At 43.6% G+C, this 26,063-nt stretch overlaps 1 protein-coding gene across 2 annotated transcripts; it reads left to right on the forward strand.

Moving 5' to 3' along the window:
• The first annotated feature begins 3,743 nt into the window (after window positions 1–3,743).
• LOC123134942 (CRIB domain-containing protein RIC7) lies at window positions 3,744–5,794 on the forward strand. 2 transcript variants are annotated; one of them, XM_044554087.1, is made up of 4 exons: window positions 3,744–3,938; window positions 4,501–4,639; window positions 4,908–5,011; window positions 5,115–5,794. In XM_044554087.1, the coding sequence occupies exons 2-4, from the start codon at window positions 4,594–4,596 to the stop codon at window positions 5,490–5,492; spliced, it is 528 nt and encodes a 175-aa protein (XP_044410022.1). In that variant the 5' UTR covers window positions 3,744–3,938; window positions 4,501–4,593; the 3' UTR covers window positions 5,493–5,794. The 2 variants fall into 2 exon arrangements, with proteins under 2 accessions (XP_044410022.1, XP_044410023.1); XM_044554088.1 differs by having other exon boundaries at window positions 4,914–5,011.
• The last annotated feature ends 20,269 nt before the right edge of the window (window positions 5,795–26,063 follow it).

Genomic DNA, 26,063 nt, shown 5'->3' on the forward strand with positions numbered 1-26,063 from the left:
GCGGAGAAAAATAAGCTTTATACGATCTTGTTATGGAAGCAATAAAAGCGACGGGCTGCATAATAAAGGTCCATACGCAAGTGGCAATATAAAGTGACGTTCTTTCATACTAAGATTTTGTGTATCCAACCCTAAAAGCGCATGACAACCTCTGCTTCGCTCTGCGAATGGCCTATCTTTTACTTTATGTTCTTACTTTACGTTTTTATTTTATATTTGAGTCAAGGTGATCTTCACCTTTCCTGTTTTCATTTTATCCTTTGGCAAGCAACTTGTGTTTGAAAGATCATGATATATATATATATATATATCCAATTGGATGTTCGTTAGCATGGGCTATTATTGTTCACATCACCTAAAGGTGAATACATTGGGAGGCAACACAATAAGCCCCTATCTTTCTCAGTGTTCGACTGAAACTCCAAAACCACAAGTATTGCGTGAGTGTTAGCAATTGTAGAAGACTATATGATAGTTGAGTATGTGGACTTGCTAAAAAGATTTATTGTTGACTCTTTCTGATGTTATGATAAATTGCGATTGCTTCAATGACTGAGATTATAGTTTGTTAGTTCTCAATGAAGTTTTTGAACCATACTTGATATTGTGAATGGATTGTTACTTGAGCATAAGAAATCATATGAGGGAATCTATATATGTTGCTGTTATAAGAATGATCATGATGCCCTCATGTCTGTATTTTGTTTTTATCGACACCTCTATCTCTAAACATGTGGACATATTTTTTGATATCGGCTTCCGCTTGAGGACAAGCAAGGTCTAAGCTTGGGGGAGTTGATACGTCCATTTTGCATCATGCTTTTATATCAATATTTATTGCATTATGGGCTGTTATTACACATTATATCTCAATACTTCTGGCTATTCTCTCTTATTTTACAAGGTTTACCATGAAGAGGGGGAATGCCGACAGCTGGAATTCTGGCTGGAAAAGGAGCAAACATTGGAAACCTATTCTGCACTGCTCCAAAAGTCCCGAAACTCCACGAAACATATTTTTGGATTTATTAAGAATTTTTGAGAGGAAGAAATACATTAGGGGGCCCACACCTTGGCCAGGAGGATGGGGGCGCGCCCCCCCTACTGGGCGCGCCCCTGTCTCCTGGGCCCCCTGGTGGGCCTCCGGTGTCCATCTTCCGCTATATAAAGGCTTTTACCCTGGAAAAAATCGTGGGCAAGCTTACGGTACGAAACTCCGTCGCCACGAAGCGGAACCTTGACGGAACCAATCTAGGGCTCTGGCAGAGCTGTTCTGCCGGGGACACTTCCCTCCGGGAGGGGGAAATCATCACCAATGTCATCACCAACGATCCTCTCATCGGGAGGGGGTCAATCTCCATCAACATCTTCACCAGCACCATCTCCTCTCCAAACCCTAGTTCATCTCTTGTATCCAATCTTGTATCAAAACCACAAATTGGTACCTTTGGGTTGCTAGTAGTGTTGATTACTCCTTGGAGTTGATACTTATTGGTTTACTTGGTGGAAGATCATATGTTCAGATCCTTAATGCATATTATTATACCTCTGATTATGAACATGAATATGCTTTGTGAGTAGTTACGTTTGTTCCCGGGGACATGGTGAAGTCTTGCTATTAGTAGTCATGTGAATTTGGTATTCGTTCGATATTTTGATAAGATGTATGTTGTCTTTCCTCTAGTGGTGTTATGTGAACGTCGACTACATGACACTTCACCATTATTTGGGCCTAGAGGAAGGCATAGGGAAGTAATAAGTAGATGATGGGTTTCTAGAGTGACAGAAGCTTAAACCCTAGTTTATGCGTTGCTTCGTTAGGGGCTGATTTGGATCCACATGTTTCATGCTATGGTTAGGTTTACCTTAATAATTTTGTTGTAGTTGCGGACGCTTGCAATAGAGGTTAATCATAAGTGGGATGCTTGTCCAAGTAAGGGCAGTACCCAAGCATCGGTCCACCCACATATCAAATTATCAAAGTACCGAACGCGAATCGTATGAACATGATGAAAACTAGCTTGACGATAATTCCCATGTGTCCTCGGGAGCTCCTTTCTCATTATTAGAAATTGTCCAGGCTTATCCTTTTCTACATAAAGGATTGGGCCACCTTGCTGCACTTTATTTACTTATTACTTGTTACTATTTATCTTATCACAAAATTATCTATCACCTATAATTTCAGTGCTTGCAGAGAAAACCTTACTGAAAACCGCTTATCATTTCCTTCTGCTTCTCGTTGGGTTCGACACTCTTACTTATCGAAAGGACTGCGATAGATCCCCTACACTTGTGGGTCATCACTTAGTATAAGTTGTTGGTGCACATAGGTGAGCCTAGTTGTTGCAGGTTTTGTTCTTGACAAATTAACCACTAGGTTTATTTCGCATTTGTTCAAACCTAAACCGTAATTATTTTAAAGCGCCTACTCACCCCCCCTCTAGGCTACATCCTTGATCTTTCAGAAGGTACAGATTATGACTAATAAGCTCCACCCATGGGGTTTAGCCTTCGGCAACCACGTATCCGCTGACAATAGGCGAAACTTTTACACGCCAAACTGACAATTCAAGGCATTGTCCATTGTTCAGTTGTGAAGAAGTCTAATCCTGTTGCTCTAGGTGGAAGTTCAACTTAACAATCTCCACTGAAATTTATGATATATCAAACATTATTTGGAACAGTTGACAAACTTATGTGCCTCGAGATCTGGTGGGGTATTGATGGATTATGGATGGGCTTAGGCCCATATAAGACACTAATCCCTGGTTAATCTTGAGGCCCATGTATGAGATGGCAGGTGGTGGGAAGTTTAGTCCCACCCTGCTAGTTGAGGAGAGTTGAGATCCCTTTATAAGTGCTGCTCTACCACTTGCCATTGGGAGCTTGGGAAGAGGAGTAGTACATGCGCGCTCCTCCTCCTCCGCCGCCCGCCTCGCCTCTCGCCTCGCCTCGCCTCATCACGACGCGCGCGCCGCGGGTTGCAGGAATGAGCCGAGCCGAAGCTTATTTTTGCTGCTCAGGAACGAATTAATTAATCAGGAATTAATTAACGGGTGGGCCACTGTTCGAGACGTTGGACTGTGGACTGACCTGCATTGTCGGGATTCGTCGACTCCCTTGCCAGGAGTGCGACCCTTCGACGATAAGGTTTTTGGGGAGCTCTCAGCGCGACTGCTCCCGATCCATCCCTAGCTCCGTCAGCCTCTGCTTCCACTACTTCCCCTTCATCAACACCATGGCCGCCGTCGCCAAGAAGAAGAAGGCCACAGACGAATCCGAGGCTACTGCTGCTGCCGGCGCGTTGGCCTGGCCAACCGGAGGGTATGATCTGTTCATCCCTCATTTACTCGTGCTTGTGCTAGCCGTATATGTGTTGCTCATAGATGGTTTGCTTCTATATTCTGTACATGCTAGTATGCTTAGGAATCGGTATGAGATGCATATCGAATTTGCCATGCTTACTGTTTACTCGTGGATTAGTCTAATTGAAAAAATGCTAATATTTCCAACAGTAAGGACGTGTGATACGATTACAAATGGTTAAAATTAAAACAAGAGGCTGTAAACTAAGAGCCTGCCATGGCTCCCTACCTATTTTTTCTTAGCTGGCCACATTCCCACCGTTTGCGCTCCAGACTAGTTAAACAGAACCAGGGCCTCTCGATCTGGTACGTGTCGAAACGAACAGCAACCAAGGGCAACCTATACCCAAAAATAGTGGACTATAAATAGATTAAGGCAACAAACTTCCGGGCCTCCCATTTCCCCCAACTAGGAAGAGAAAATCTAGTCCTGTTTCTCTTGGAGCTTGGGAGAGGATTGCAATTCTTTGCCAATTTGCGACAGATCATGCAAGAATAGGTGGAGATGTCACCAGGAAGATGAAACACTGCTGATTGTCCTTGGTTGCTCTTTGAGTATTGGTTCCTAAGGTATGTGAGCTTCATTTCATTGATGGTGGCTACTTTGTCTGAATCTACTTGTGTATGGCAGACAGATTGATGGTGGTACTTTCATTGATGAATTGTTTCAATCTGTTCATTCTGCTAATTCATCATTTGTTTTCTACACATTATCTGGGTCAATCCTACATGGAATGTAGAGATATCTCAACCAACACTTATAGCAAATCCATGAGCCCCTGATCCATAGCAGCGGTAGTTACCAACATTACATTCCGAAGAAAACTTTCAGACGGGCTGTTTTCACAAGTTGTTTCTATTCATTTTTGTTTGGTGCTCCCTCTGTAAACAAATATAAGAGCACTTATATCACTAAAGTAGTTATCTGAACGCTCTTATATTTCTTTACGGAGGGAGTAATTTGTAAAGGATTGCATCACATTTCATTGTTTGCACAAACAAGCCTCTGCATGATGACATTGGGTCTATTCATCTACAAACAAAGTAAATGTGGGGTCGGGTGATTCTTCCTTTTGATTTGGAAAATAACCTTTCTTCTGTTAACGCCGTACTAATTAACTTTCTTATGAAGGCTTATATCAAGAGGTGGAGGGAACAAAAGACTTAAGTTGTGGATTCCTCTCAGGGTGCCGCGGGCGGCCAGCCGCCTGTGGAACCAGTTAAGATGAAGGGCCTTCTCAAGGGCCTCCGATACATCTCGCAAATATTCGGTACGCGCCAAGCATCCAGTATATATACCAACCACCGTTCTACAATCAAATCCCCTAAATTCTAACCAGCCACAATGAATTAATTAATTAATCACCTCAACAATGTTCACAGCAAACATCATGAACATGCGTAGAACTCTACCAGAATATGAAAAGCTGCTGCCCAGTTAGAGAAAATTGTGAAACGAAATGCAGTTGGAATGGAAAGTTGGTAGGATGGTGTTGTAAAATGTGTGCGCCTTGTGTGTTGTTGTGTGCGTGCGGGTAGTTGCAGATCCCAAGGAGCCGGAGATCCAGATCGGGGCGCCGACGGACGTGAAGCACGTCGCGCACATCGGCTGGGACAACAACTCCGTCGCCAACCCCGCCTGGGTAAGCTCGCGCGGGCGCCATTTCCATTTCCATTTCCATTTCCACCGTGAATCTCCAATTCTCCATCGTGACGCGCGGCTCCGGCCGGCCGATTTGGTTGCAGATGAACGAGTTCAAGTCGCAGCCGGGAGCGTCCGGGAGCGGCGGGCTGGAAGGCGCGGGGGCGGGGGCGGGGGCGGAGCAGCCCGGAGGAGGAGGAGGAGGAGGAGGGGGAGGGGCGCCCAAGGCGGAGCAGTCGGAGGCGAAGCCTCGACGGACGAGAGGGAAGGGGTCGGGGAGCGGCGAGGGGAAGCGGGAAGGGCGGCGGACGGCGAAGGCGGAGGCCTCGGCGGAGGGCGGAGAGGGGGAGGCGGCGGCGCCGAAGCCGCGGCGGAGGAAGCCCAAGACGTCCGGGGGCGGCTCGGGGTCGGGGAGCCGGTCCAAGCCGGCATCGGGGGGTGCCGCGTCGGAGTCGTCCGCCGCGGAGGCGGAAGACGGGTGAAGCCGCGCGCTGCTCGCTGGTACGTACATACGGGGAGAAGAAGCTTTTTTGAATTTGAACTTGTTTTTTGTTGGGCTTGCCGCGAGGCCTCGAGCGAGACATGGGCCTTTTTTGCTTGTATTTTTTTTCTTTATAATGCTACGTTGTTTGTTTTGGGCCTGTGCTTGGAACCGACTGGTTTTAGAAGTGTGTGTGTGTGTGTGTAGATGTGGAAATGGGCCATCTGTAACGTGTGCTTAGCGTGTGTTATTATCCTTATTACTTACTTATCTGAGATGGAAATATATGACAGTTCACCTATATGTTTTTTTTGAGCAAAAAGTTCACCTATATTTGGGCGTATCTATAACTCGCTTATTGTGAGGTGCATTTCACGCTCACCTACAGCACAATGCGACATATGGGCCGGCGCAGCAAATGCACTCATGCGGTAGCGTCTCACATCTACCATTAATTTGCACGTCTACAAGTGTATCTAGTGTTGTTCGCTTCGTAAGATCATTGTCTATATGAGAAGTGGTTTGATGGTTAAGAATGCAGTGATACTTCCAACCCATTAGGAATCAAACCCTAGGTTTGACGCTTTGCTATCTCATAAAGGCGGACTATCGCTCAGCAAGGGTAACATTTCCGTCGATAGCAAGGCGCTAGCCGGCTCAGTCATTTGGAAGTGTTCATACGGATAGGATGTATGTGCATTCATGAGGTGATTATATGCATATAGTTTATGAGCATATGTGTTTGTTCTGTATGTCTACAAAAAGATCCATAAGTATGTTTTCAACCGTCAATATGCAAGTCGGTTCGTTTTTTTTTATTTTTTTCACTTTTGTCTATTTTCGAAATATTCTAAATATATGTGTTTTAGAATTAATTTTCTACGATTTAAAAAAACTCACCACACATTAAAAAATAATTCATACAATGTAATTTTTTTACACAATTTTAAGAAATCACACCTGATACATGTGCATGTCGTGTAAAGTTATTCACAAGTTTTTAATAAAATTTTCGTGAAAATGTAAAAATTATTCACGTAATTTGTGAAAAACATTCGTACAATTTAAAAGTTATTCATGGCATTTAATTTTTTTTGAATTTAAACATATATTTCATGAAATTTCTAGAAAAAAACATGAAATGAAATAAACTTGTTCTTGCACTTCTATAAAAATGGACGAATCATAAAAAGACATATTCATGTCATTTTAAAAAATGCTCTAATTTCAAACACTTGAAATATTTTTGCATGTTTTAAAAAAATGTTCATGACCTTTTTGAAAACATGTTTAATATATGTTTAAAAATGTTTAGTGTGCATTTTACAAATATTCAGCACATGTTCACATAAAATGTTCAACATGCATTAGTATACATTGAGCCTATTTAAGCCCCCAATCGCACATAACGACAAGGAACCGTGTGTGATGACAGCATCACACACAGTATGAACCAAACCTTGTGTTGAAAAATTAAACGTGTGTGATCAACGGTCCATCACACATAGCCTGAAAAAGTAAACTAAGTGTGATATTATGCACATAGTTCAATAATAATGTGTCTGATGTCGAATCCATCACACACGATTCGCTGGCAATGAGCGTGTCGGGATGACAACACACGGTTCTCCAAATCCAAATGTCTACGATTACCTAATTCATCACATACAGTTCGAATACTAGCACGTGTGCTATTCCGAGTAGATAGGTTGAATTTCACCACCATATGTGATAAATAGCAGCATCGTATACATTGCATCAACTTGTATCATGTTCGATATAGTTCACAAGATTACAAAAGAAGATCGTGTGTGATATTTGAGCTTTCACACATGATTTGCTATGCATAAAGCATGCTTACGTGTCGTCATTCCTTGTTGCAATATTTAAAATACAATGTGTGTGCCTAGCGCATAACACATGTTGGCATCCCCCTTCTCCTGCACTCCACTGTCTCCGCCAGCCGTTCCTGATGGAGCTAAATCCGGCAGATCTCGGGGTAGGGGATCTCGAGCTAGAAGATTTGACACGATCGCAACAAGGACACGAGGTTTACCCAGGTTTGGGCTCTTTGAGTTTGTATTTATTGCTTTGGTTTGGAGTACAAGGTACAAATGATCTACCCTGAGATTGTTTTGTTGTTGTCTACGAGCCCTACCCCTCGGTTTATATAGATATGTGGGTGGGTGGGTGGGTGGGGGGCTAGGGTTACAACATTCTAATCGGCTACATAGGAGGAAATGACAAGTCTTCGGGAGCCTTCTGTTTATATGTCATAGGACACCCAATGTGGCACACTCCCGAACCGACATGAGGGTCCTAGGCCTGACCCACCAGGTGGGAGACGATGTGGTGAGGGACCTCCTAGTTGGGACACCATTAGTAGCTCCCGAACTGGCTTCAAGTCTGGACGCTCCTTGGTTCACCCGAGTTGCTCTTTGTCTTCGGTCGTTGATCTTAAAAACTAGTTCAAAGAATACGTCTTCTGTAGCGAAGTCTTGATTGTCGGATTACATCTGAGGTGTTTAAAATCACCTCGGCTCATGATGGGTCACCGGGCATTTTCACGCTGGGCCATAGGTCGGATATGCTCCTGCGCACCTGTTCCTTGGCACGATGTATTCCCGTGCTCAGGTCATGATGACGATCCGGCCTGGTTCTGACGGCATGAATGACCTTATTTGTGGGCCTATGATGTCCTGTAAGTGCACATAGTTTAGTTGTAGCCTTTCCGAAGTAAGAGTATCGATCCCATAGGGAGCATAGAAATCGTACTTTTGCCTCTTGTAGAGAATTATGTATTTTTTTTCATGCAGATAATTATAGACTCAAGCAGAGTGAGGGCAGATATACATGATTGTTGAGTAGTGTTGTAAATTGTAAATACTCCCTCTGTTTCTAAATATATGTCTTTTTAAATTTTCAAATGGACAACAACATACAGATGTATTTAGACATATTTTAGAGTGTAGATTCACTCATTTTGCTCCGTATGTAGTCACTTGTTGGAATCTCTAGAAAGACTTATATTTGGGAATAGAGGTAGTAAATAACATGAAAGTAAATAAAGTGCAAGGATTGTGGTGACTAGTGAGGCAACGGAATAAAAATGCGTTCTCTAGGAGTCCAGAATCCCAATTGGTATGTTTCTAGCGCACATATGCATAAGCATAGTATAGACCGCATACTGGAGCCCTTGTTGATGATTATGCTGGGTGGAGCCAGGTACAGTACACGTTCTACTCATGATAGACTTTGTGCCACGCACGCAATCATCATAGTCCCCCCGAGGGTTACAACTCATGATAATTAAGGGTTTCCCCATGGACGCAACCTCTCTAAGGGTTCTCCGTAATTACCTCCGCGTCCTAAACCCTTACAACGACAGTGATATACTTCATGGCCACAAGGCACAAATGCTGAGTGGGGCCCCTTCACAACATTCATAAAGTTATTAAACTAAGCATTCAACAGGGGATCTAATATCCACAATAACGTTCCAGATTCTACACATACCAAGGTTCATCCTTATCCCCGAGAACTAGGGGTCTACCCACACATGAGGACAACAAACATCATAGCAATGGTAATGTAATACATGGATTAGTGATTCAAATGATACACCGAAGGATCCACTAGAGTTCTTGATGTTGCAGATGATAAGGATGTGGATGATGATGATGATGATGGTGATGATGATGATAGTGGCGTTTGTTGTTGTCCCCCTTGTCGAAGTGAGAGGGATCCCCCCTTCTCCTTGCCAATCCCTCCTCCAGATGAACTCCGGAGGCTAGGGTTCTTCCTTCTAGATGAGTTTCTGGTGTCTGTGGGCGTATGATTCACGATCCTATTCGATGGGGTGGAAGTAGTTGATCCAGCAGTAGTGGCGGTGTGCCATACAACCGCTCATACGGGCGGTCATGGTCATATGGAACGCCGTCTTTCACTCTGGAAGCGCGAGGACGTCCGTTCCTTCGGCATCCTTGCTTGATTCTTTTATGGAAAGTGATTATCACTTTAAATACGTGATTTCACTACCATTTCAGAGTCCATTAAACAATAATTGATCCAAAAGACGTCACCTGAGGGATTATCAACAAAAAGAAGTGCACGAACACAGTAAAATTCCACAAATCCTACCATGTAGGCACAAAATGCATAGTAAAACTATCACATAAATTGGACTCATCTACTCCCACAAGCTTAAGTCTTGCTCGTCCTTGAGCAAGTACCATGGCTTGTAAAACCAAGGTCAACCTTGTGTTTATGAGATACATATATGTAGAAGCATGATTCCATTACTGTTCCAGAGGAACGATTTCAGATAAAAGATTTGTCGATAGCTCATAATCACTATGATAATGATCATGCAGACTTCCACACTCTTTCACTCAATTTTGTTGTGAGCAGGTAACGACTTCACATCCTAGTTCATCGCTATTTCAACCGGGCAAGCAGTTATTTTCTTCCTCTTATTCTTTTCTAGACTTTATATTCTTTATATAATTCAGTCTCCTGTCAATGAGACATGTTAAAGGCTCATTTCATCTTTTTGTATGATATGCAAGCCAAACATGAATCTCATAAAGACTTATTTTACAAGAGCACTTTTTAATTTTTAGGAGGATTAATTTCTTTGCTTGCCCTTTTGTGAGTTGAAACCCTCTATGAACTAGCATATATAGTTATTTCATCTTCTTTCAAAAATTTAACAACTGCAATGTAGATGACTTACAATCATCATGTAAGTAATCATGTGCTACTATTTATTTCCCAACAATCATCAAGTAGGCTCTCAATGGAGCAGTAATGATCTCACACATCAAGATATGCATATACTCATCGGAAAGGATCATCCCTTATTTAAGAGAAAAATGATAGTTCAACTTTATTGAAAGTAAACCCTAATCTCAACTTGCGGAAAGGAAATGCATAAATGTAAAGATACAATGTGCACATGAATCTCCCCAAGCTTACAATCAAGCCTAGGAGATCCACACACTAAGTGTTATATGCTCACTCTTGAGAATCTTGGAAGGTAGCACAAATGCTCTTGAGTTTCTTTTTCATCCCCTCGATCGCGCCTTGCTGATCATGTACAACCTGGGTCAAGTTGTGCAGTGTTGTTGTTAAGAGCCTTAATCATAAGTCCGACCTTATGAAGAAGGCTATCAACCCTTGCTTCCAAGTCTTTACTCATCAACCAATAAGAATCAATCCCATCTCCGATCACATTAACGCAAGCCTTTGAAACTTTCTCCAATTCCCTGATCTTTTCCTTCATCTCCTCTGGAGTTAGTGGCTCCTTTACCCACTCTGCTTGAGGAGGCCCCAGAGGAAATAATGGAATAGACCCACATATATTGAATGATAGGTATTAGGAGGATACTCATTTGGAGTGGTGTCATCATCTCCTTCTTTTGCTTGTTCTTCCTCTTTGATCTCCACCCACCTCGACCTTCTCATCAAGGTCGTCTTCTCCCGATGCGGTTCCTCCCTAAGTCTTAGCTTCCTCAAGTTTTCCCATCTTGAGGGCACGACATCATCCAAGTTGGGGAAGGGAATGCTGCAATCATAGGTGGATGAGGTCTTGTTGCTCATGATGGCGGCCGAGCTTGTGATCTGTAACTAAAAGCTTTTCGGTGAAGATGGGAAGCAAAAGAGATTTTATATTAGATGGTTTAGGGCTTAATGATGTGCACCTTCCCTCCTTATCAAGGCCAAACTTACAGGTAATCACGAGATCAAGGATAAAAAGTTAGTTAGAAAGAAATCAAAACAAAATCTAGAATATATCGCAAGAACAGACCAAAGGACGACCTTCATTACGGGCGCTCATGGTCGTATGGCCGGTCGTTTGACCTACCTCCATAAACTCTCTCTCTCTCTCTCAATACCTGCTATGGCGACGGATTCATGCGAGCACTCATACGAGCGCACACGGTCGTTTGAAACCCCGTCGTTCATTCTGTTGTTGACCTCTTCCCCGAGGACCACTCAAACGACAACTCAAACGGGTGCTTGCGCCCGCATGAAGCATCGTATTCCGCTCTAGAATTTTCACCACTTTCGTCTATCGTCCGTGCGACCGCCCAAATGGGAGCCTATGGTCGTTTGGAATGCTGTCTTCCTCCCTCTTGGATGCGATGTTGACTTCTTCCTTTCGTTCCCTCCGAGGGGCTTCGTCTTGCTTGATAGTGAGGAAACTTACCTCTTCCACCTCTCAGTCTTCCTTTTGTTCATCCATGAGGTACAACTTCAAGCGTTGCCCATTCACAATCTAGTGTCCATTTTTCTTTTTTCTTGTTTTTTTCCTTTCCTTTTTTCTTCATTTTTGGTTTAGTTTTCTTTTTCCTTCTTCATTTTTTGTTTCCTTTTCTCTTGGGTTCTTACTATTTATCTATACAAAGTTAGGTATATATATAGTACATTTTAAATATTTTTCAAATATAAGTTTAACATTTTAACACATGATCAACATTTTCTTCTATGTACATTCTTTCTTCATTAGTTTCTTTTTTTTCTTTATCTTTGTTTCTTTTTCGGTTTTCTTTGTTCCTTTTTGGATTTCAATTTTATTTATATGTGAACAACATTTTCAAATACATTTTTAACATCTTCCCAATACAAATTTAACAAAATTTTAATATATGGTCAACATTTTTCCTATTACAAAATTTTCACATTTTCCAGATACTTCATTAACATTGTTTGAATACACGATCACCATTTTTCTGTACATTTTTTATCATTTTTTAATACGTGGTCAACATTTTTTATATACACATTTAACATTTCTCAAATGCTTGATTAATATTTTTCAAATATTTGTTCAACCTTTGTTTTTCAAATGGTTGATTAAAATTTTTATATACATGATCAACATTTTTCAGCCACTTGTTCAACATTTTTGAAATGCTTTATTAATATTTTCATAAACATGCTAATTTTTTTATCATTTCTCTAATACATGGTGAACATTTTTTATATACAAATTTAACTTTTCTCAAAATTTGATTAATTTTTTGAAATACTTACTCTTGATAACATTTCTATATACATTTTTAAATACGTGTTCAATATTTTTCAAATACATGTTCAATATTTTTCAAATAATCGTTCAACATTTTAAATATTGTAAATATAAATAATGTTTTAAAGTATAAAGAAAAGTATAAAAATACAAAAAATAAAATACAAAAATGTAAAAAAAAGAACAGAAAAAGAGGTTGTGGCCTCCCGCGTGCGTGAGCCTGCTCAACTAGGTCGCCGTTCGGCTAGTCGGAAGCCAGACTCACTGAAGGCGAGATATAGGGGCGCCCAGGCGGTCCGGGCCGAATGCGGGCGCGAGGGCTCCATCTCGTCCGCCAGTCATATCACGGCGTACCGCGCGAGGGCAGCTGTGTCGTCCCAGATACCAGCAACCACAAGCCTGTCCCTAGTGGCTATGACAACGAATGTGGATTTATAAAGCTCAGGTTTCTGGACACCTCTTATCTTTACCCTTCAATGTTGCTTTGAGATCTGTACTACACAACTAACTTATAACATGAAATCTTCTCTTTTTTGTTCCTTCAAAACGAAACAGCATATGAACTTCAAACTTTACAGGATAACAAAAAATTCTTACTACGATGTAAGAAGAAACTTTCAGATTTTTTTGTCCGACATAAATATACAAAGTGGGATTTTTTGAGTAAAAAATATTATTTTTTTGCATATATGATTCACGAAAAATCTGATTTTTTTACCACATTCTAGTTAGAATGTTTTGTTGTCCTCCAAAGTTTCAAGTTCATATGTTGTTCTATTTAGAAACAAAAAAGACAAAAGTTGCTCGCACGAATCGCGATGCAACAATGAATGGCTAGATAAGGGGGTGTAGGAAAGCCTGTGCTTTCTCAAATTTTAACCCTATGACAAGGGGTAATCTCTGATGCAATCGCTTCCTTGCCTAATCTCGCTAACGTGTTGTGTCCATGGATTTGATTGATGGGTGTTGAATGCCTAAATCGATTACCGGATCCTACCGCGATGTAACCGTTGCGCCACTTCGGTACCACCGTCTTCAGATTATGATGTGTGTATGGTGTTGACACTTGTGCTCTTTTAGGATAGGAATTATGCATGGTTCGCCCTGGCTAATCTCGTCGTGTGCGCGTGTGGCTTTGGAACACTGCAACAACATGAATTAGGTTTATTTTGCTGCAGTTTGCACTGCGTACTTGACTACTTGCCATCACTGTTTCAAATAGCCCGCTATAGCTCCGCTATAGCACGCTATAGCGTCTACAAAAGGTCTTGCGCTAAGAGACTTTGGTCCAAACAAAGGAACAAACATTTTAAATAGCGCGCTATAGCTCCGCTATAGCACGCTATAGCATTTGAAAGAGGTCCGACGCTAAGATGCTTAGCGCGCTATTTAAATCTTTGCTTGCCATTCATGTTCTGTAAAAAGTCCCCCAACCATGTCCCAGCGAGTTGGACCTTGAAAACCTGAGTTCTTTTTTTCATACCCTTTCCCCTGATTTTCATGGTAAGATCAGCATCATATAGTTTCTTTCTCGGTTACATGGCACTTCACTGCACCCTTGGTCCTCGGATTTCCCTTACGTCTTCACAGACTAAAATTTTGATTGTAGTTCGTAATGTAGTACTACCATGTTTCTAGCTACTCATTTATTCATATATGCACCCCTGGACTTCCCTCTTATGTTTGTGAATTCCACATAATCCGATAGTTTATAACGCATTACCAAGTTTCTAACTATACTTGTTAATCTAGAGTGGTCTCTTTTGTTTGTAAATTTGCTAGGGGATGAGCATGAGATGGTTAAACCAGTGAACAACCATGTCTTTGTCTTCAATGGTATATGGTTCCCGATGTTTTAAATAGCAGGTTATGCCATTTAGCAATGGCTCACCAGAAGCTATGAAAAGCTATAGTGAAGCTAAGCCACATTTAGCATTTTCCTTAGATCATGTTTTTTAAAGTATACGGTTAGGCATCATATATGATATATCACATACACTTGACATATACATATGTTCGCACATCAAAACCCGACCACCAATCAGGTGTGCTAATTCAATAACCAAGCTTCGCATCAATGCATCATATATATATATATATATATATATATATATATATATATATATATATATATATATATATATATATATATATATATATATATATATCAGAAACAAGAACAAAAATATTGCAGAAGGATGGTCTTATATAGAGGCTTAGCGGGCTAAATGACTCCAATTTAGCGCTATAACATGAAATGGTGGGCTATTAATGTCATTTTCAATTTAGCTTTAAAAGTACATAGCTTTAGCGGGAGAGCTTTCAAAGGCTATAGCTGGTTCCATGCAAATTTCCTTGCTAAAAGAAAAGGAGTGACCACCTGTGTTGATCTCGTCCCCAAGTACTTCTTTGCTGAATTGTAAATCATGGGGACAAGGAACCCTTCTTGTGTTTTGTGTGTTAAACTGGACCTAGGTACGTCCAATGATACAAGTTTCAGTCTTTGTTCACACCACTTTATCTTGATGAATTGTGCGGGTATGTGATGTTTACTTAAATAATTTTACACTAGTAGGTGATCCCAAAACATCGCTGGTTGTAGCTTATGCTATGAAAAGATTATGCATCCTGCTGTTGGTGGATACCACGGTGCCAACCTCGATCTGTTCGACATGCTCCTGGTGGTCTACATATTTCATTTAATTTTTGAATGTTGTATGTGCTAGAACCATGCATTATTGTGCTATAATATAGATAGAAGAAAATATTTCATGTTTATGATGGCCAAATCATCTAGACTTTACAATGTGTCGTGTACAATACCCACCATAGAAGGTGCTAGCCAATTGCCCAAAATGGATTTTGGATATTATTTCCTTCAACAAGCACGCTGTCGGGGGGATGAACTCCGGGCAGGCAACGGAACTCGGATCCTTTTCAAAAACAACGGGGACAACATCGCCCTCAAGCCAGCCGGCGCTTGGCCGGGTCGCTCAACCCGGCCAAGCTCTTCGACTCGGCCCCAACAACCAGCTCAAGGCAGCCAAACCCGGCACACCAAGACTCCCCCAACAAGCCAGCTCCACCCTTGGCGTGTTCCTCAACCCAGCCACGGGTCAGCTCCCGTCCCATCCAGGCCGTAGGATGGGACGAGTCTCCATCCACCGATGACTGAGGCAACAGTGCCCCGCACATGCCTCTGGTCAGCCGAAGCATGGCAACAGTACCCCTCACCTACCGCTGACCAGGGACGGCGTGGCAACAGTGCCCCATCATCACTGCTGACGCCAGCAAGCGGCGACTTGATGGAGCGCCACTGTAGCCGACTCGACTCGGCCACTCCCTGACGACCGACAAGACGACGAACAGTTCCCCTAGGCAAGCGGGGCCCGCACCTAGGGGAACCCGGCGAACCACAGGCGCCCGGCGGGACCCAACTCCGGGTTCCCTGACGCTGACAACCCGGCCCTACGGCCCTGTAACATTACCATTGTACCCCTGGGAGGTTGGCCTATAAAACCCCCTCGGAGCCCTCATGCATACGGGCAAGCACGCAGTAACGTAGCCAACCGATCAGTAGAACACCCATACAGGGAGAAGGAGTAGCCTAAGCCCTGGCCAGCCTTCCTTCTTCCACCATACAGCTCTAGGAGCAACTTTGTACTGTCAAACATCAACCACACTCGGCAGGACTAGGGGTATTATCTCTTCAGAGAGCCCCGAACCTGGGTATGTCTTGCGTCCCGCGCTCGCTCATACCAACCTCGCCTCTGGAGCCCACCAGTGCCCTCGAGCCTCCTCCCCTCTTTAGCCATCCCTTGGCATCTGCCATGCGCCCACTACGGTAGTTGGCACCCACCATGGGGCAGCTCGAGGTCCTGGGCGGGAGCATGCTTCAGACGGGGCTCCTCTCCGACTCCAACGAGCTCGTCATGCTGGCAGACGATGTCATCTTTGCGCTCGCTGCCTCCTTCGCCGCACTGCGCATCTCTGATGCGCCTGCGACCGATGAGTACCCCGGCGAGGTACTTGATTTCTCCGACTCCCCCCTCTCCCTCGGCGACAACGCTCCCGCCGGGGCAATGGACGTCCACGTGGAGGTCTTCGTCAATGATAACCACAAGTATAGGGGATCACATCAGTTTTCGAGGGTAGAGTATTCAACCCAAATTTATTGATTCGACACAAGGGGAGCCAAAAATATTCTCAAGTATTAGCAGTTGAGTTTTCAATTCAACCACACCTGGACAAGTTAGTATATGCAGCAAAGTATTTAGTAGCAAATTAGTATGGAAGTAACGGTAACGGTGGCAAAAGTAACAGTAGCAGTTTTGTAGTAATTGTAACAGTAGCAACGGTAAAGTAAATAAGCAAAGCACAATATGTGAAAAGCTCATAGGCATTGGATGAGTGATGGATAATTATGTCGGATGCGATTCCTCATGTAATAGTTATAACATAGGGTGACACAGAGCTAGCTCCAGTTCATCAATGTAATGTAGGCATGTATTCCGACTATAGTCATACATGCTTATGGAAAAGAACTTGCATGACATCTTTTGTCCTACCCTCCCGTGGCAGCGGGTCCTAATGGAAACTAAGAGATATTAAGGCCTCCTTTTAATAGAGTACCGGACCAAAGCATTAACACATAGTGAATACATGAACTCCTCAAACTACAGTCATCACCGAGAAGTATCCCGATTATTGTCACTTCGGGGTTGTCGGATCATAACACATAATAGGTGACTATAGACTTGCAAGATAGGATCAAGAACTCACATATATTCATGAAAACATAATAGGTTCATATATGAAATCATGGCACTCGGGCCCTAGTGACAAGCATTAAGCATAGCAAAGTCATAGCAACATCAATCTCAGAACATAGTGGATACTAGGGATCAAACCCTAACAAAACTAACTTGATTACATGGTAAATCTCATCCAACCCATCATCGTCCAGCAAGCCTACGATGGAATTACTCACGCACGGTGGTGAGCATCATGAAATTTGTGATGGAGGATGGTTGATGACGACGACGACGACGAATCCCCCTCTCCAGAGCCCCGAACGGACTCCAGATCAGCCCTCCCGAGAGAGATCAGGGCTTGGCGGCGGCTCCGTATCGTAAAACGTGATGAAAGTTTCTCTCTGATTTTTTTCTGTACGAAAGCAAATATATGGAGTTGGAGTTGAGGTCGGTGGATGTCTAGGGGGCCCACGAGGCAGGGGGCGCACCCCCACCCTCGTGGACAGGGTGTGGGCCCCCTGATGCTATTTCTTTTGCCAGTATTTTTTATTAATTCTGAAAAGTTGCTCCGTGGTTTTTCAGGTCATTCTGAGAACTTTTATTTCTGCACAAAAATAACACCATGGCAGTTCTGCTGAAAACAGCGTCAGTCCGGGTTAGTTCCATTCAAATCATGCAAATTAGAGTCTAAAACAAGGGCAAAAGTGTTTGGAAAAGTAGATACGACAGAGACGTATCAGTCACCGGCACCGACGCCTCCTCCTCGTCAAGGAAGGCCGGAGCGAGCCGCCTCGCCCAACCCATTGTGCGCCACGATGCAGAGCCTTCACATCCCCATCGGCACCGACATCGACGCCTCCAACGTCGCCGAGGCCCGGGCTCGGCTCGAGGAGAACCGCCAGCACCTGCTGGACCTGACTGAGACGCTCGCTGCCACGCAGCGTCGCCTGGATTCCGCTCAGCTGAAGCGCAACGCCGCCTACGGCTTCACGCCTGCCGCGGCCGAGCCGGGTCGCCGATGTGCAAGCCCGGGGCGGCGGGATCGGCCGCGCCTTCAGCGCCATCCTTCCCGTCTATGAGACTCCCGCGAAGAACATGCACGCTGCCCAGGCGGCCGCAATCGGCCTGGACCAGCTCACGGGCGAGGAGCTGAGGGAGCGCATCAAGCGGATGAACGAACTCCTCGACACGGCCAATGCACAGCAGGACTGCCTCAACCAACTCGCCAAGCCAGTGGGATCTAGCTCCGTCCGCGTTGCCAAACCCGGCGATCATCAGCACACGATGTCCTCACCACCCGGTGAGGCGCACTCTGGTCGCACCCGGACCTGGCGCGACCCGGCCCCGACGGCCGCTGGCGGCTTGGGCGATGAGCCGGCCCTGGAAAACCGACGCGGACCCGACCAACCCGGCCGACATTCGGCTCCAACCGACCCGACCCCCCATGGCCCGGTCGCCAGCCGACTCGGCGCGCGCGCCATCGACGACACCGACGCTCGCCACCGCCTCGACCGGCTCGCCTTCTCCCTGGAGGTGGAGGAGAGCAGTGTCGTCGAGCCAGCGTGTTTCGGCCCACGCATCCGGGACGAGCCCTTCCCCAAAGGGTTTACGCTTCCCTGCGACACCCCTAAGTACAACGGAACCATGAAGCTGGAGGACTGGCTCACCGATTACACCACCGCCATCGGCATGGCGTGCGGCAATCACCGGCTCGCCATGCGCTACGCGCCTCTCATGCTCCAAGGGTCAGCCCGCACCTTGTTGAATGATTTGCTGGTGGGCAGCGTCAACACGTGGGTTGACTTCGAGCAGGCCTTCATCCTCAACTTCACGGGAACCTACCGGCGACCCGGCCGCCCCAGCCAGCTCGCCATGTGCGTGTAGGGGCCGACGGAGACCGGCCGCGAGTACCTCGCATGCTGGACCGAGCTCCGGAACAGCTATGAGGGCGTCCACGAGGTTCAAGCGATCCAGTACTTCATCAACGGGTGCCGAGATGGCACTCTCCTCAAGCACAAGCTCTTGTGCTCCGAGCCGGCCACCATGGCCGCGCTCATGGTGACGGCAGACAAGTACGCCAACACCGACTCTGCCATGAAGTTCCAGGTGGCGCTGGATGAAGCCGGCAAAGCAAAGCCGGTTCCCCCTTCGAAGCCGGCCGGCGAAAGCAGCCGGCAGCAGCACAACCAGCAGAACAACAAGCGCAAGGCCGACCAGCCGGCTCAATGCTATGACAACCTGCTCGTCGCGGCCACCGAGCCCGCGGCCGACCCGGTAGCCAAGCGCCGGCAGACCGGCAAGACGGCATGGCAACCCGGCATGGGCTTCGAAGAGTTGCTCGACGCCCCGTGCAAGCACCACAACGGTGCAAGGCTGTCCATGCACACGCTTCGGCAGTGCGGCATCACCAAGTGCATAGTGTGGGGTGACGTCCCGCCTCCTCCGGCTACGGCTCCGGGCGCCGGTTAGCCGCCTCCGCCTCCTCCACCGCCCCCAGCTGGCGGCGCGATGCGCGACGACGTCTACCCGGATCAGAATGCGGCCTACGTCGTCTTCACCAGCCTCAGCAACGACAAGCGCAGCGAGCGCCTCCTTCGGCAGGAGGTGAACACCGTCGTCCCGGCCAAGGCAGAGTACATGCACTGGTCAGACCGTCCAGTCAGTGGACCCGGGAAGACCAACCCGGCTGTTATGCCGAATCCGGGCGGCTACACCCTCATCTTCAACCCACCATCATCGCACCTCGACGCACGTGCAAGTTTTCCCGAGCCCTCATCGACGGCGGCAGCAACATCAACATCCTCTACCACGACACCATGACCAAACTCGGCCTCGAGGCCAAGGACCTGGAGCCAACCCGGACGATCTTCCACGGCATCGTTCCCGACCTCTCCTGCTCTCTGATGTCTACTACATGACCTTCTTCTTGTAGACATTGTTGGGCCTTCAAGTGCAGAGGTTTGTAGGACAGTAGCAAATTTCCCTCAAGTGGATGACCTAAGGTTTATCAATCCGTGGGAGGCGTAGGATGAAGATGGTCTCTCTCAAGCAACCCTGCAACCAAATAACAAAGAGTCTCTTGTGTCCCCAACACACCCAATACAATGGTAAATTGTATAGGTGCACTAGTTCGGCGAAGAGATGGTGATACAAGTGCAATATGGATGGTAGATATGAGTATATGTAATCTGAAAATATAAAAACAGCAAGGTAACTAATGATAAAAGTGAGCACAAACGGTATTGCAATGCTAGGAAACAAGGCCTAAGGTTCATACTTTCACTAGTGCAGGTTCTCTCAACAATAATAACATAGATGGATCATATAACTATCCCTCAACATGCAACAAAGAGTCACTCCAAAGTCACTAATAGCGGAGAACAAACGAAGAGATTATTGTAGGGTACAAAACCACCTCAAAGTTATCCTTTCTGATTGGTCTATTCAAGAGTCCGTAGTAAAATAACACGAAGCTATTCTTTCCGTTAGATCTATCATAGAGTTCGTACTAGAATAACACCTTAAGACACAAATCAACCAAAACCCTAATGTCACCTAGATACTCCAATGTCACCTCAAGTATCCGTGGGCATGATTATACGATATGCATCACACAATCTCAGATTCATCTATTCAACCAAAGCAACGTACTTCAAAGAGTGCCCCAAAGTTTGTAGTGGAGAGTCAAGACGAAAACGTGTGCCAACCCCTATGCATAAGTTCATTGAACCCGCAAGTTGATCACCAAAACATACAACAAGTAGATCACGTGAATATCCCATTGTCAGCACAGATAAGCACGGCAAGACATACATCAAGTGTTCTCAAATCCATAAAGACTCAATCCGATAAGATAACTTCAAAGGGAAAACTCAATCCATTACAAGAGAGTAGAGGGGGAGAAACATCATAAGATCCAACTATAATAGCAAAGCTTGCGATACATCAAGATCGTATCACCTCAAGAACACGAGAGAGAGAGATAGATAGATAGATAGATAGAGAGAGTGAAGAGATCGAACACATAGATACTGGTACATGCCCTCAGCCCCGAGGGTGAACTACTCCCTCCTCTTCATGCAGAGCGCCGAGATGATGAAGATGGACACCGGTGAGGGATCCCCCCTCCGGCAGGGTGCCGGAACAGGGTCCCGATTGGTTTTTGGTGGCTACAGAGGCTTGCAGCGGCGGAACTCCCGATCTATTTTGTTCCTCGATGTTTTTAGGGTATATGGACATATATAGGTGAAAGAAGTTGGTTAGGGGAGCCATGAGGGGCCCACGAGGGTGGGGGGCGCGCCTCCCTGCCTCGTGGCTTCCTCGTTGCTTCCCTGACGTATACTCCAAGTCTCCTCGATTGCTTCCGTTCCAAAAATAACTCTCCCGAAGGTTTCATTCCGTTTGGACACCATTTGATATTCCTTTTCTTGGAAACACTGAAATAGGCAAGAAAGCAGCAATTTGGGCTGGGCCTCCGGTTAGTAGGTTAGTCCAAAAAATGATATAAAAGTGTAGAGTAAAGCCCATAAACATCCAAAATGAGTAATATAATAGCGTGGAACAACAAAAAACTATAGATACGTTGGAGGCGTATCAAGCATCCCCAAGCTTAATTCCTGCTCGTCCTCGAGTAGGTAAATGATAAAAACAGAATTTTGATGTGGAATGCTACCTAGCATATTTCTAAATGTAATTTTCTTTATTGTGGCATGAATGTTCATACCAAATGATTCAAGATAAAAGTTCATAAAACATAAAAATAGTAATACTTCAAGCATACTAACAAGTAATCATGTCCTATCAAAATAGCATAGCCAAAATCATAGGCAATGCTTCATTTTCATCACACAAAATACTCCCATCATGCACAACCCTGGTTTCAGCCAAGCAATTGGTTCATACTTTTTAACGCGCTTCAGCTTTTTCAACTCTCACGCAGTACATGAGCGCAAGCCATGGACATAGCACTCTATGTGGAATAGGGTGGTGGTTGTGAAGACAAAAAGGGAGAAGATAGTCTCACATCAACTAGGCGTATCAACGGGCTATGGAGATGCCCATTAATAGATATCAATGTGAGTGAGTAGGGATTGCCATGCAATGGATGCACTAGAGCTATAAATATATGAAAGCTCAACAAAAGAAACTAAGTGGGTGTGCATCCAACCTGCTTGCTCACGAAGACCTAGGGCATTTTGAGGAAGCCCATCATTGGAATATACAAGCCAAGTTCTATAATGAAAAATTCCCACTAGTATATGGAAGTGACAACATAAGAGACTCTCTATCATGAAGATCATGGTGCTACTTTGAAGCACAAGTGTGGAAAAAAAGATAGTAGCATTGTCCCTTCTCTCTTTTCTCTCTTTTTTTCTTTTCTTTTTTCCCCTTGTTTTCTTTTTTTATTTGGTGGGCTTCTTTGGCCTCTTTTTTTATATGGGCTTCTTTGGCCTCTTTTATTTTGATAAGGTCTGAAATATCATCCCGACTTGTGGGGAATCATAGTCTTCATCATCCTTTCCTCACTTGGGACAATGCTCTAATAATGAAGATCATCACACTTTTATTGATTTACAACTGAAGAATTACAACTCAATACTTAGAACAAAACATGACTCTATGTGAATGCCTCCAGTGGTGTACCGGGATATGCAATGAATCAAGAGTGACATGTATGAAAAATTATAAAGGTGACCTTGCCACAAATACGATGTCAACTACATGATCATGCAAAGAGCAATATGACAATGATGGAATGTGTCATAATAAAGGGAACGGTGGAAAGTTGCATGGCAATATATCTCGGAATGACTATGGAAATGCCAAAATAGGTAGGTATGGTGGCTGTTTTGAGGAACATATAAGGAGGTTTATGTGTGATAGAGCGCATCGTATCACGGGGTTTGGATGTACCGATGAAGTTTGCACCAACTCTCAAGGTGAGAAAGGGCAATGCACGATACCGTAGAGGCTAGCAATGATGGAAGGGTAAGAGTGTGTATAATCCATGGACTCACATTAGTCATAAAGAGCTCATATACTTATTGTAAAAGTTTTATTAGCCCTGGAAGCAAAGTACTACTGCACATGCTCCTAGGGGAAGGGTTGATAGGAGTTAACCATCGCGCGATCCCGACCTCCACTCATAAGGAAGGCAATCAAAAGAGCACCCCATGCTACAAATTTGTTACACAACTTTTACCATACGTGCATGCTACGGGACTTGCCAACTTTAACACAAGTATTTCTCAATTTCATAATTACCCAACTAGCATGACTAACATTACCACCTTTATATATCAAAATATACCAAGTATCAAACTTCTCATAGTATTCAATGCACTTTATGTGAAATTTCAAAGCAAATTACCATGATGTTCTAAAAGACTCTCAAAATAATAGAAGCGAAACATGAGAGTTCATCTATTTCTTCAAAATAAAACCACCACCGTGCTCTAAAAAGATATAAGTGAAGCACTAGAGCAAATGACAAACTACTCTGAAAGATATAAGTGAAGATCAATGAGTAGTTGAATAATTATGTAACTATGTGAAGACTCTCTAACATTTAAGAATTTCAGATCTTGGTATTTTATTCAAATAGCAAGCAAAACAAAATGAAATGAAATGACGCTCCAAGCAAAACACATATCATGTGGTGAATAAAAATATAGCTCCAAGTAAAGTTACCGATGGATGAAGACGAAAGAGGGGATGCCTTCCGGGGCATCCCCAAGCTTAGGGCATTGGTTGTCCTTGAATATTACCTTGGGGTGCCTTGGGCATCCCCAAGCTTAGGCTCTTGCCACTCCTTATTCCATAGTCTATCGAATCTTTACCCAAAACTTGAAAACTTCACAACACAAAACTCAACAGAAAACTCGTAAGCTCCGTTAGTATAAGAAAATAAATCACCACTTTAAGATACTGTAATGAACTCATTCTAAATTCATATTGGTGAAATATCTACTGTATTCCAACTTCTCTATGGTTCATACCCTCCGATACTACTCATAGATTCATCAACATAAGCAAACAACACAATGAAAGAATCTGTCAAAAATAGAACAGTCTGTAGTAATCTCTATCAAACGTATACTTCTGGAACTCTAAAAATCCTACCAAATTAGGAACACCTGAAAAATTTGTGTACCAATCCATAGCAAAAATAATCAGATCAAAAGCACGTTTCTGTGAATTATCAAGACTAATTTACTGAGTGTAAAAGTTTCTGATTTTTAGCAGGATCAACACAACTATCAGCATAAGCTATCCTAAAGGTCTTACTTGGCACTTTATTGTAACAAAAGCTATAAAACATGATTACTACAGTAGCATAATCATGTGGACACACAAAAATAGTAAGGGTAAATATTGGGTTGTCTCCCAACAAGCGCTTTTCTTTAATGCCTTTTAGCTAGGCATGATGATGACAATGATGCTCACATAAAAGATAAGAATTGAAACATAACGGAATCATCATGAAGCATATGACTAGCACAATTAAGTCTAACCCACTTCCTATGCATAGGGATTTTGTGAGCAAACAACTTAATGGAACAATAATCAACTAGCATAGGAAGGCAAAACAAGCATAACTTTAAAACTTTAAGGACATAGAGAGGAAACTTGATATTATTGCAATTCCTACAAGCATATATTACTCCCTCATAATAATTTTCAGTAGCATCATGAATGAATTCAACAATATAACCAGCACGTAAAGCATTCTTTTTATGATCTACTTGCATAGAAAATTTACTACTCTCTCATAAGCAAAATTCTTCTTATTCGGAATAGTGGGAGTATCATAAGGGACTCGAATACTATAAATTGTTTCCATATTAAAAGAGTAATGTTCAGAAAAAGGGGAATCATAATCATGACAAGTTTTATAAATATAATCATCACTACTTTTTATAGCATAAGTTTCATCACAATAATCATCATAAGTAGCAACTTTGTTCTCATCATAATCAATTGAAACCTCTTCCAAAATAGTGGATTCATCACTAAATAAAGTCATGACCTCTCCAATCCACTTTCATAAATATTATAAAATTCAACATCCTCCAAAATAGTGGGATCATTACTTCCTAAAGTTGACACTCTTCCAAACCCACTTTCATAAATATAATCATCATAAGTAGGAGGCATGCTATCATCATAACAACTTTGCATATCAAAACTTGGGAGGCTAAAAATATCATCTTCATTAAACATAGCATCCCCAAGCTTGGGACAAACATTAATTGCAGCAAATATATTCTCAAACATGTCATTCTCATCAAACATAGCATCCCCAAGCTTGGGCCTTTGCATATCATTAGCATCATGGATATTCAAATAATTCATACTAACAACATTGCAATCATGCTCATCATACAAAGATATAGTACCAAACATTTTAATGCATTCTTCTTCTAGCAACTAAGCACAATTTTCCTTACCATCATTTTTACGAAAGATATTAAAAAGATGAAGCGTATGAGGCAAACTTAATTCCATTTTTTGTAATTTTATTTTATAAACTAAACTAGTGATAAAACAAGAAACTAAAAGATTCGATTGCAAGATCTAAAGATATACCTTCAAGCACTCACCTCCCCGGCAACGGCGCTAGAAAAGAGCTAGATGTCTACTACACAACCTTCTTCTTGTAGACGTTGTTGGGCCTCCAAGTGCAGAGGTTTGTAGGACAGTAGCAAATTTCCCTCAAGTGGATGACCTAATGTTTATCAATCCGTGGGAGGGGTAGGATGAAGATGGTCTCTCTCAAGCAACC

This window comes from Triticum aestivum, chromosome 6B (assembly GCF_018294505.1).
Source record: "Triticum aestivum cultivar Chinese Spring chromosome 6B, IWGSC CS RefSeq v2.1, whole genome shotgun sequence".
NCBI classification, from domain to species: domain Eukaryota; kingdom Viridiplantae; phylum Streptophyta; class Magnoliopsida; order Poales; family Poaceae; genus Triticum; species Triticum aestivum.